Raw genomic sequence first — 12,942 nt, 5'->3', positions numbered from 1 at the left:
ATTGCTATCATTACAAGTAAGTCTAAGTGCTATTGCTATCACTATACAAGTGTAAGAAAATTATTATATTTCTGAAACACCCATAAAAAAGGAGTGGCTTATTTGTACTTCTTGTTTTTCTGTTGACTTTCCTTTCTTTCTTCCTTTCCTTTCCTTGCACTTTGTATTTATATTATTTTTATTTTTTTTCTTTCTGATATTACTTTGGGTTACCTTTTAGAATTGTTAAAATCTTCAATAAAAAGTTTTTTTTAAAGGGGATGATATTTGTTAGACAAATCCATTTTCAATTCATAGCAACCCAGTGGGGCAAGAAGGATTAAACTTTGCTTCTCTTTCTAGTCAATATAATAATAAAGATTTTCAATTTCTGTTTTCCAAGATATATTATGCAGTGCAAAAAGGCTAAGATTGCTAATGCAGCCATTGACCTCTATTCATGTGAGAACTGAAACTCTGGCACTGACCAAGCTTGAAGTTTGGTGGTATTTATTAATGAGGCTTGGATCTCAGCTTCCAGTCCACTTTGAACAGGTAACTAAATGTTTGTTGTTAAATTAATATTAAGCATTAGTTAAAATGGGGTTCTGAAAGACACTTACATTTACATTTCTATGTAATATCTGATATATTGGTTGTGCTCTTGTATTATTCATTTAGGGAATTTATATTGCCACCTATTCGCACATGGCGACTCAAGGCGGTTTACAGAATATAAAAACAATAAAACTAATAGAAGAGTCATATAATAAATTTAATATATTAAAATCACCCCCGACCCTGTGACAGCACCTCACACGAGCCATTTAATGGGCTCCATCCCGCTCTAGGTTCCCCAGGCCTGCTGGCAGTACCAGGTTTTCAGTGCCTTCCAGAAGAGTGCTAGAGTGGGGGCCATTCTAATTTCTGTGCGGATGATGTTCCAAAGAGAGGGGGCCACCACGGGACCCTTCTGAATCCCACCAGGTGTATCTCCTTAGGGGATGGGACCCGCAACGTTCCCTGTCTCCCCAGTCTAATGGGTCGGGTAGATGTGACCAGCAAGAGACGATCCCTCAGATAACCTGGTCCCAAGCCATGAAGGGCTTTAAAGGTGACAACCAGCACCTTGAATGGCACCCGGAAGCAAATCTGCAACCAGTGCAGCTCCTACAGGAGAGGTGATACATGTGCACACCAGGGTCTACACAAAACCATGCAGGCCGCTGCATTTTGCACCAGCTGGAGCTTCTGGATACTCTTCAAGTGCAGCCCCATGTTTAGCGTGCAGTCAAGATGTGAAGTGACTAGGGCATGAGTGACTGTGAATAGAGTTTGTTTGTCCAGGAAGGGCATAACTGGTGCACAACCTGCCGTTGTGCAAAGGCCCTTCAAGCAGGAGTTGTGAGTCCATGAGAACCCCCAGATTATGCACAGGGTCTGTTTGGAGTAGTGCCACCCCATCCAAGACAAGAATCGGCAATTCTCCCTGAGCCAACGAACCCCAAACCCAGAGCCACTTTGTCTTGCCAGGGTTTAGTTTTAATCCATTGCTCCCCATTCAGCCCCTAACAGCCTCCAGGCATGCGGCTGCGCGGGTGATAGAGGGAGCACCTCGTGGCTCCCATGTGACACCTCTCCTGCGTAGCCTGCACTGGCTCCCAGTGATCTTCCGGGTCCAATTCAAGGTGCTTGTTATCACCTTTAAAGCGCTCCATGGCTTAGACCGGGGTATTTACGGGACCACCTACTGCCACCTGTAGCCTCCCACCGACCAGTGCGCTCTCACAGAGAGGGCCTCCTTCGGATACCGTCAGCCAGACAATGTCGGCTGGCGACTTCCAGGGGGAGGGCTTTCTCTGTGGGGGCTCCTGCCCTCTGGAATGAGCTGCCTCCGGGGCTCCGTCAACTCCCCGACCTCCAGACCTTCCGCCGCGAGCTGAAGACGTTGTTTCAACGTGCAGGACTAGCTTAAATGTAGTTTTAAATTGGGGTTTTAAATTGGGGCCTTTAAATGGGTTTTTTTAATTGTATTTAAAAAATTTTAGGCCATATATTGAATTAGTTTTTTATACTGTTTTTTAATGTGTATTATATGTATTGTGGTTTTATTGGCTGTGAACCGCCCTGAGTCCTTCAGGAGAAGGGCAGTATACAAATTTAATAAATAATAATAATAATAATACTGCAAGAAGGAGGACACAGCATCGCTTAACTCACCATTGGCCAAGACATACAGCGGAGTATCATTAGCATATTGGTGATACCTCAGCCTATGGGGACAGATGATCTCACCCAGTATGCATTGTCTCATTCAATAAATAATATATGTATGCAGTAAATATCTCTTGTTTATTGCTAGAATAAATTATTGACATCTCATCTGCCGATTTATTTTACTTTGGGCTTATGCTTCAATGTTTCTTTTTTAGGTTTGTGTACCATTAATTCAGAACACTTTAAGCCTGGATGCCTCTCTGCTACAAGAAAATTCTTCACGGTTAATTTCTAATCAGAATTTAGCTATAGCAGGCCCTTCACGAAAATCAGGTATGAAGTAAGGAGGTTACAAGCACATTGGCAGCTGAGGAGAGGGAGGGGAAGCATTGGGAAGGTTGGGAGGTGGTGATATGGCATCGCGAGATATGGCATATCCCACTGGTGGGACATGGCATTGTGGAGAGGGAGGAAGAGGATCATCTCAATTCTGCCCAATTGTACCACTGACCTGAAATAGTTCACACAACCCACAAAATATTTTAGTTCTGGGTTTAAAAGGAAAAAATCCTTTTTGCATTTCTTTCACACTCCTAATCTGTCTCAAAGCATTTGCCCTGCAAAGTAGAACATTTTGAGTAAACTTTTTTTACTCCTTGCCATTCCTGAAAGTAAGCTTTGTTAAGGGAATATTATTAATGAGCTCAGCAGTTTAGAATTGTGTAGTTTAAGCATAGGACCATTAATGGAAGATAATGTCATGCATTTGGGGAAATTTTCTAAATAAAATATGCTGGCTAGCTTTGACATACACTTCTATTGTTAGAAGCATGAGACACAGTCAGATCTTCAACCTCATTTCTGTCAGCCAACTCTTCAAGCTACTCCTACTGGGGTGGGGTCTTGTGTTTTTCCCCCCATATGAATAATTTTCTTTGCTAGAAGTGAGAAGAAAAAAATTGCATTTTTTTAATTTCAGGGGTTTTTCCTTTTGGAAATGTTGCCAGTCCAAGGATGGCTTTGAATCCTACCAACGAAGGAGCTGTTATTCCATCTATTCAGCTTTTAGGAATTGAAATGCTACTACACTTCTTTATGGGACCAGAAGTATTGACTTTCGCTAAGGAAAATAATATTGTACTTAGTTTAGGTAACTATTTGTTTGGTAAAATAACTTTTGTAACAAGGTAAAATACCATAGCCTTTGTTTTATTTTTAATTATTTTTAAGAACTGCTGATTTGTCAGTGATAGAAGTTCTTTACTCTTTCCTTATATAGAACCTCTTCAGTGCCCAGTAATCACTACCCCTTCCTTCTTCTGCAAATATGCCAGTGTTTTCATAAATGCAGCTCAGGATGGTTTCATTGCAATTGGAAAAGATGTTTCTGGTAAGGAATGTGCAGGTTAGATATTTATTGTAAGCAGGTATCTTCAACTCTAAAGACAAAAGGCATTAACTATAGGAATGCAATATAAATATAACTAAATAAATAAAAAATAAATCAATTAGGTAGTTCTTGCCATCAAGTTTAAAGTGGAAAAGAGGCATGTCATAAAAAGATGAGGAAAAAAGTTAATGATCACAGTTCATTTTAATGCTCAGATAGATAGAACTGAGCATTTTAGTGTCTACTCCACTGGCACTGAATTTTGAGTCTTTGGTTCCTTGCAGACTTACTCCATTTTTTCTTCTTTGCTCCTTACGGTTCCTGAAAAGTAAACTGAATTAGTTCCTTGTCTCCTTCAGGACAGGATAAGCCCCAGAAACCCTATTGCTGACTTTTAAAAGGGAGGAAATGGCTGCCATGGTGATTTAGATGTTAACAACCCACCAATTTGTTTGTAGCTTTTATCTTCTATTCACAGAAAAATTCTTCAGTGGGCATTTTTTGTTTAAAAAAAGCTTCATATAGTACAGTAGTCAGCATCTTTCAGGTACCTGTTCCAATGTTTATTTAATATGAATCTACTTAACTGATTTTTCACTTGATTTTCCTTTTGTTTAAATCATGCCTTGCAGATTTTATGCTTACTGCTATATGGAGAGAATTAGTTGGTTTTGTGAAAGCTGCAATTGAATCAGGTAATAATTGTATATATGATTCAAGTGTACGGAGACCTTATGAAAGTGAGAAAATACTGAATTTATTTATTTACGCTTATAGCTGTCTAAATAAATTGGTATACTATGACCATACCATGCTACTGTTTGAACACAGCTTGCAGTTAAACTTCATTATTTAGAAGTTACTTGCCCAAAATTGGATCTGGGTAAAGATGCAGTTAATGTATGAAGCCTGTTACTAAGTCTAGTGTTATAAGATCTGATTGACCACCGCATGCATAACTTATTTCTAGGCAACAAAAGAGATCGGCAGAATTCAGACGTATTAACTATGTTGCTGCAGACTTTAAAAAACATTATTTTGTCAAAAGAATTGCCAGTATTAAACTCATTGGTAAGTGTTGATAGAGTTTTTACATGTGTGAAATTTAAATTTATAGTATTCAGCATTTTTATATAAAATGAACCCTAAATTTGACATCCTTTTTAGAGTCTTATATATTTATAAGAGTGGTTCCAGTATTTTATTTATTTATTACAGCTCAAGGCAATATTTTGTTCAGAAGTTTATATACTCTGAATTTGATTTTTTTCCTTAAGATGGTATATTACCCAAACTAGGTAACATCATTAGTGTTTATGAGAGTACCAAGAATCTGTTCATTTCAACTCTGAACTACAAATATTCTCCTTTATTGGTTTATATGCTTATAAAGGTGATTTCAGCATTTTATTTATTTATTAGAGCTTAAGGGCATATTTTGCTATTATATGTACGCATATACAGCATAATACTTTGGATAAATCGTATTTGTATGATAAGATATATGCTATAAATAGTGCTTATTTCCTGTGGAGCAGAATGTTATTTTGGGTAATCTTGATTTTTTTTCCCCATTATATATTCAGTTTCCAAATGAACATGAATTTATAAACAAAGGCGAATAGTATTTTCTAATTTTAGTCGTGATATAGATACCAGTGAATTATTTTAGCTTGCTACCTGTTAAATGAAATACTTTGCTTTCTGTTTTAGCCCTTGTTAGAAGTGGCTATTAAAGAATTGCCTCCAAAAGTATTGGGATCACCAGCCCATCAGATTGCTGACATGGATCTTCTGAACGTAAGTACAATACATATGATGTGTGATACTGCTCAGATTAGTTACACAAACATGATATGCCACATGCTTTGTTTCCTATAAGAGATACAACTGGCAAGATACCAGTCACAGGTATTTATAAGTGGTTCACTTAATCTAATTAGACCCTAAATTCCTCAACTATTACAAGTATGGATATGGAATTTCTACACATTGGTTAAGGTGACCCTCTCCTAAAGCAGAAATCAAAAGCTGATGATTCAGAATGTCACATCCATCTGCTTATGTTTTAAGACATTGAGTGGAAACAGAGACATTCCCAGGTCAGATAAAGATTAATGCTTCAGTGTGAGAGCAAGCCAGTTTAGCTTTCATACTGTTCAAACACCAGGAACTGTTTTTAATTATTTTTTCCTATATAGACGTGCACTTGTCATTTAGATTCAACAAATAATCTATGTAAACAAAAATGTTTTCAATTCTATATCCATGAGAAAAGGAGCATCTAATTCCAACACTTGACTCCCGTCCTTTTGTATACTATAACCTTATTTCACCAGAGAAGTAGCATATCAAATGTACTATGTACTAATTTACAATTAAAAATCTGAAGTTGCACAAATGAGAAACATATTCCTAAGTGCCATTAAAAAAACTATCTTAGTATTCTTTCTCATAGGGTCAGGAAGATGAAAGATGTTGCACAGTGCTCGGAATTCATTTTTGCATAGTGAAAGAAAGAAATAACTAGGTTAGGAAGGCACATAAAGGCAAAGAATCCGCTACTGCTCCCTAAGTTGCATTGGCATGGTCAATATTTTTGTTTTTGAAGGGAAAGAATTCCAGTAATTTTACCCAAATATTTGTGTGTTAAATGAAACATTCACATATGAAATTGTCCCTTCTATATTCATTATACAAACATCTTTATTTTTAAGTAGTCTGCTTGCTATTAAATGCAGAATATATTGCAAAGTCCTGACTAAACTATTGTACTTTCATAGTAGGGCAAGACCTGAAATGAGCAATTCATGTTAGGAAACTTTCAGATGTTATTGAGCTAAAGCAATCTACCGTGGAAAAGTGGATTAAAGTTCCTGCAGAGTGACATGAGAGCTTAATCATTGATTACAGGATAACTTAAGTGGAGTTACTATAACTAAAGTTAATTCAAACGGTTCATAATTCTAAGGAAGTAGTTATATTCTCTTACTGCCCTATTTCACATTGGATTACTTACAAAATAGGCAGCAGCTTTTGTTGTTATTTTGTCACTTAGATTCCCTTTAAATAACAATAGGTTCCACATGAAGCTCAAATAACATTGAGTGAAGAATATGTGCAAAGTTTCATAAATCCAGAAAGAAGGTGAATATTTTTTTAAAGGCAATAGGAATTTAGACGCAATTCACCTATTAATTAAAAGTAGAAAGACCTAAAGATTTGGCAATTGAATTTACATAATTTTGCCAGCCAAGATGCTAGGAAGAATGCCTGGTCACATGGTAAACGTTTATAATGTCAAGGTAATAGCTAGGGGTTGAATTACGGGACCGTCTACTGCCGGCCTCTATCTCCCAGCGTCCGGTGTGTTCCCACAGAGAGGGACTCCTCAGGGTGCCGTCAGCCAAACAGTGTCGACTGGCGGCCCCCAGGGGGAGGGCCTTCTCTGTGGGGGCTCCTACCCTGTGGAACGAGCTTCCCCTCGGGCTTCGACAACTACCTGACCTTAGGACCTTTCGCCGCGAACTTAAAACCTATTTATTTCGTATGGCTGGACTGGCCTGATTTTAAATTCTAAATTTTAAATTTTAATTGAATTTTGATAGGTTTTAAATTTCTGTAATTTTATGGGGTGTAATGTTATTTTAAATTTTCTGGCAAATTTGAATCAGTTTTTTAAGGGTTGTTTTAATTATGGTGTATGTTTCTGTTTGTATTTTATTTGCCTGTTCACCGCCCTGAGTCCTTCGGGAGAAGGGCGGTATACAAATTAAAACATTATTATTATTGTTGTTGTTGTTGTTGTTATTAATTGTATAATAAAAGTATATTGGTTGACAATTGTGAAACAAATTTAGTCCTGATGAAAATGTTGATGGTGGACAGAGTTGGTAAGGCAGAATCGACTTTACATTACTCCAATGAATAATAGATTTAACTGCCTGAATACTTAGGTTTTCTTTTCTTGACAGGGAACTCCAGCACTGTTCCTGGTTCAGCTTTTATTCTGTGAAGATCTTCTGAAATGTGGAGTTGAAAATAAAAGGTAGGTACTCCTGAACAGGTTTTTTTTTAAATCTATATGATAATAAAAAAGAGTTTTAAAAATTATGTATCCTAATATCAGAGTTCATTTGAAAATGCTACTTTATTTAAAATAACCCTTGTGAAATACAATATAATGCACCAACAAATGGTAGTGTTATCCTGCTTAAGTATAACTTAACTACCTTTCCCATCTCTAAAAGTTAAAACTACAACAATTAATTTGACTATGTCCAACTGGATATTTAGTTGCTAAAATACATCTTTTTAATTTTGATTCTAATTACTTTTTTCTTTTTCTTAACTAGATTCTTTTTAAACTACGAAACCCTTGTGGAATGTGCTCTATCTGGCCCTACGTCTCCTCTGTCTTTTACTGAGTCTGTACTCACAATTGTGAGTCAAAGTGCCCTGCACTTGGAAAATAAGGAATATTTGTGGCGAATGTGGAGTATTATAGTTAATCCATTAATTGAATGGATTAAACAGGTATAGTGAACTAGTTTGTCTAGTTAAATATCAATTATATAGCAAAACCAAAATATTACTACAGAAAGAAAAATAATTTGCAGAACTAAATTTAAAAATTAAACAAGAATATTTTCAGTGTGTCTTAAATATATAAACAGTTCATGTGTCAACCTAGATACAGGTAGTCCGTGACTTATGCCCATAATTGAGCCCAGAATTTATATTGCTAAGTGAGAAATTTGTTAAGTGAGTTATGCCCCCATCTTACAACTTTTGCCACATTTGTTAAATAAATCACTGCAATTGTCAAATTAGTAACATGGTTGTTCAGTGAATCTGGCTTCCCTGTAGACTTTGCTTGTCAGAAGGTGACAAAAGAAGATCATATGGCCCCAGGACACTGCAAGTGTATAAATATGAACCAGTTGGCAAACATCCGAATGTAAATCACATGATCCTGAGGTCCCTTCTGCAATGGACATCAGTGTGAAAAATGTTCATATGTCAACTTTTTTCAGTGCTGTTGTAACTTTGAATGTCACTAAATGAACTGTTGTAAGTCAAGGACTACCTGTACAATGTTTTAAATGCTTTGAATGTTAAAAAATTTAGAGGATTTTTCAATTTGGGCTACTTTTTTTCCCCCCTTAGACAAATGAAGTAAATCAAGGTGATGCTTTGGAGCATAATTTCAATGCAATTTACTGTGCGTTGTTGCTACCAGTAAACTGTTTATTTTCATCTTCTGAATTTCCAGAGGTAGGAAACTTTGAATATCTATAGCAGTACTTGTCATTTAGAATCTTAAGGTTCGTTAAAATGTAAATTTTTTTTTTGCTACAGTTTACTATGAAAATACTATTGCGTTCTTGGACAGAACTGTATAAAGCATTTGCCCGTTGTGCATTACTAGTACCAACAGCAGATGATAACATATGCTGTGAGGAACTCTGTGCCAAAATAACATCTGGATTAAAAGATGAAGCACATCTAGTAAGTGGAGGTTCTCTTATCCTAATGCACATATATTTCTCTGTTCCTTTCTATGCTCTCTTAACAAATCTTTTATTTCTATTTCAGAATCAGTCCATGTTGGATGGTCTCGCTCATATTACAGCAGTCATAGTTGAATGCATCAATTTTGCACCTTATGATAAGAAATATCCATCAGCACATAAACGTAAGATTTGCTAGTATGAAATGTTGCAATATTGTTGTGGCTCCAGGCCCCCCCCCCAGGCCTGGCCCCCTGCCAGAGAGTGAGGGGGAAGGGCCATCAGGGCTCTCCTCCACAGGGCCGGCCTCTTTGGCTCAGCTCCAGGAGCCAGAGGCAGGCCAGGTGGAGGAGGTGACGAGGCCTCTGTCTCCTGTATAAAAGCAGGAGGGGCTGCTCTACTACTTCGTGATGGACAAAACGAACTGACTGGAGAAAACCTGAGCTGAACTATTTGACTGAGCATTTGGCCTGAATTGCTGTTTGTTCCTGACTTCCTGGTTGCTCCAGTAACGAGCTTCTGTGACGCCAGCATCTGGGAAGATAAAGAAAACCTTGGCAGACGCTTGCTGGTTTGTTGCCAGAGCTGATAGCTGCCGTGGACTACATTGCTGGCTAATTGAGTCAGTTCATGTGTTTCCCAGACTGAGGTGGAGGGGGACAGAACAAATATTGGATGGTCTAGCTCTATTTTTCTTCCTTTTAATTTTTTAATTACACCTCTCCTAATACATATAATCTTCAACAACCTTATAACCGCATTTGCAATCCGAACATCTGTTGCTAAGCAGTGCAGTTATTGAGTCATCACATGGCTATGTATCAATTTTGTGCCCTTTTTGCCAAAATACAAATTCTATTGACTTTGCTTGTCAGAAGCTATCTGGAAAGGTCACAAATGTCAATCCCATGACCCGAGGATGCTGCAGCTGTCATAAATACAGTATCCTTTGTTCTATTCCCACCGCCCGATTGCTCATCATCTTCTGTCCCACTGCTTTTAATAATAACAAGCTATGCTTTAGAACATGGTTACAGAGAGCATGACTTTTGGCCTTCCACAAGTGATATTGCAACTATTAGGTATGAGGGATAATTGAATCTGAATAACTTTTCATTTTAAAATGCTACTAAGTTTTTATATTTCAAGCAAAATTAATGTTAAATTGTTCTTCAGCTCCACAGACACTAGTGGACTGGGCTAAAAGGAAGAAAAATCCCCTTGGCAAGCTGTGTTCTTTAATTAAACTTCTGATAATATTGATGAATACTCTTCAGATGCTTGCATCTGTGGAACCTGACTTTGAACAATTGGCTCCTATTGGTTTTATGATTGTTGGTAGTCTTCATAATATCATCAGCCACATCTCTTTGCCTGCTTTCATCAGATCGGTCTTGGGATTTATTGCAAAACCTTTCACAGCTTTATATGAAAAAATAAAGTAAGTATATGTACGTTATAGAGTTGGGTTTCATTAACATAGCAGTTGCACATTGATGTTATGAAATTGTCTCATACAAGTAATTTGAAGTAATTATGGAAGGTTATTGCATGTGTTTTGGATGGCCTTTCATAAAGACTGCAAATTAAAAGAGGACAAAAGCAAATTAAAAATGGGTGGACAAGATACAGGGGTGATAGATGCACCCTTGGAAGACCTGAAGGACCAAGTTACAAAAGATCATTCCAGAGAAGATGTGTCTCTGTGGTTCCTAACAGGTGATATTGATTTATGGGCATATAATTATAATCATGATTTGACTATTACTTCAGTTCTTGAGTTTCTAGATATACTTTATTGGTGGCATCCTAATTTAAAGTTCTGTAATTACAACATCACATTTTAAACCAAGTTTTAATATCAGTTTTTAAATTAGTTGAACCAAGTAGCTTTATTACATTTATTACAACCGCATATGCAAGCTTCACCAAGAAAAGATTGCTTATTTTTCTACTAGGAAAGAAAAGGTGATTATCACATAAAAGCTTCATCTTAAAACAGATTTGGGGTTTTTGATTGCAGACATTTTTTTAAATCATATACTCATTAACTGATTTGTTGAAAAACTTACAAGATTATGCAGCTAAAATTTTCTTAATTGAGCAACAGCCTGGAAGTTTGTACAATATTACAGATTAATGTTAATCCTTTTCTGAAAATTCAGTGTAATTGTGTTGCAGAGCATTAGGCCATTTCTTAATATGTGTTGATGTGGGCATAAGAATATTTACCGTAGCTGCATCTCATTTGAAAGTGCTGGGCTGCCTTTAAAAATTGTTGAGAAGGCTCAGCCAACTGAAAACCTGAGTCTAAATTCTTGACTGGGAAGTTACAGAGAATATATATCTTTCTTAACGATAAACTGTCTTAATCTGTTTTTGTGGGACTGTCAAAGCACTCTGAAGTTTTACATAGAAACCTTGATTTTTAGCATCTTAAGGTAAGTCCCCACTCTCGGTCTTTTTGCTGCCAGAAACATATTTGGTAGAAATGCAGGAAGGTATTCTCAGTGAGTATTCCCTCATTGCTAGGTGGGTTTGTCCTTGTTATCTTCTGGCAGCTAGCAAAGAATTTTGTTTTGGTTTCTTAAAAAAATGGGAAAACATTTAGTGCATTCATTCATTAAGATATGTTTTACTTTCCTGGGATGCAGTTTGCTGGGGGGGTGGGGTGGCAGGGTGTAATTGACTTGAGTAGTTTAGTGTTGTAATTCTGTTTTTATCTTCATTTTTGGTGATACCTTGAACACTTTGGGATCAAAAGACAGAATATAAAATATATATCGTAGTTGAATAGTTACTGTTGCTCAGCACTTAAATAATTTATTAATGTATTCAGTGAACTGTTTCTTAATATATGTAATATATCCTATTCACTAAATCAGTAAGTATGTTGTGTTTCATCTTAAGATTTTAGTCAAACTGTTATTTTATAGATGAATGAATATTTACATGCACACTATTTTTTCTACTAGGAAAGAAAAGGTGATTATCACATAAAAGCTTCATCTTAAAACAGATTTGGGGTTTTTGATTGCAGACATTTTTTTAAATCATATACTCATTAACTGATTTGTTGAAAAACTTACAAGATTATGCAGCTAAAATTTTCTTAATTGAGCAACAGCCTGGAAGTTTGTACAATATTACAGATTAATGTTAATCCTTTTCTGAAAATTCAGTGTAATTGTGTTGCAGAGCATTAGGCCATTTCTTAATATGTGTTGATGTGGGCATAAGAATATTTACCGTAGCTGCATCTCATTTGAAAGTGCTGGGCTGCCTTTAAAAATTGTTGAGAAGGCTCAGCCAACTGAAAACCTGAGTCTAAATTCTTGACTGGGAAGTTACAGAGAATATATATCTTTCTTAACGATAAACTGTCTTAATCTGTTTTTGTGGGACTGTCAAAGCACTCTGAAGTTTTACATAGAAACCTTGATTTTTAGCATCTTAAGGTAAGTCCCCACTCTCGGTCTTTTTGCTGCCAGAAACATATTTGGTAGAAATGCAGGAAGGTATTCTCAGTGAGTATTCCTCATTGCTAGGTGGGTTTGTCCTTGTTATCTTCTGGCAGCTAGCAAAGAATTTTGTTTTGGTTTCTTAAAAAAATGGGAAAACATTTAGTGCATTCATTCATTAAGATATGTTTTACTTTCCTGGGATGCAGTTTGCTGGGGGGGTGGGGTGGCAGGGTGTAATTGACTTGAGTAGTTTAGTGTTGTAATTCTGTTTTTATCTTCATTTTTGGTGATACCTTGAACACTTTGGGATCAAAAGACAGAATATAAAATATATATCGTAGTTGAATAGTTACTGTTGCTCAGCACTTAAATAATTTAT

The 12,942-nt window shown here is 36.6% G+C and overlaps 1 protein-coding gene across 2 annotated transcripts in view; it reads left to right on the top strand.

Annotated features, from left to right (window-relative positions):
- RIF1 (replication timing regulatory factor 1) overlaps window positions 1–12,942 on the top strand; it is a 40,648-nt gene that overhangs the window by 12,141 nt on the left and 15,565 nt on the right. For both annotated transcript variants that reach the window (XM_058193055.1, XM_058193048.1), the window contains exons 9-21: window positions 383–534; window positions 2,412–2,529; window positions 3,176–3,346; window positions 3,476–3,586; window positions 4,219–4,281; window positions 4,557–4,657; window positions 5,300–5,386; window positions 7,561–7,634; window positions 7,942–8,122; window positions 8,756–8,863; window positions 8,948–9,097; window positions 9,185–9,284; window positions 10,276–10,540. In XM_058193055.1, the coding sequence (XP_058049038.1) occupies window positions 383–534; window positions 2,412–2,529; window positions 3,176–3,346; window positions 3,476–3,586; window positions 4,219–4,281; window positions 4,557–4,657; window positions 5,300–5,386; window positions 7,561–7,634; window positions 7,942–8,122; window positions 8,756–8,863; window positions 8,948–9,097; window positions 9,185–9,284; window positions 10,276–10,540 (1,681 nt within the window). The remainder of the gene's footprint in view (window positions 1–382; window positions 535–2,411; window positions 2,530–3,175; window positions 3,347–3,475; window positions 3,587–4,218; window positions 4,282–4,556; window positions 4,658–5,299; window positions 5,387–7,560; window positions 7,635–7,941; window positions 8,123–8,755; window positions 8,864–8,947; window positions 9,098–9,184; window positions 9,285–10,275; window positions 10,541–12,942) is intronic.

Source organism: Ahaetulla prasina, chromosome 1 (genome assembly GCF_028640845.1).
Source record: "Ahaetulla prasina isolate Xishuangbanna chromosome 1, ASM2864084v1, whole genome shotgun sequence".
NCBI classification, from domain to species: Eukaryota; Metazoa; Chordata; class Lepidosauria; order Squamata; family Colubridae; genus Ahaetulla; species Ahaetulla prasina.
The sequence above is the reverse complement of the archived record's forward strand: the minus strand, read 5'-3'. Positions and strand labels throughout refer to the sequence as shown.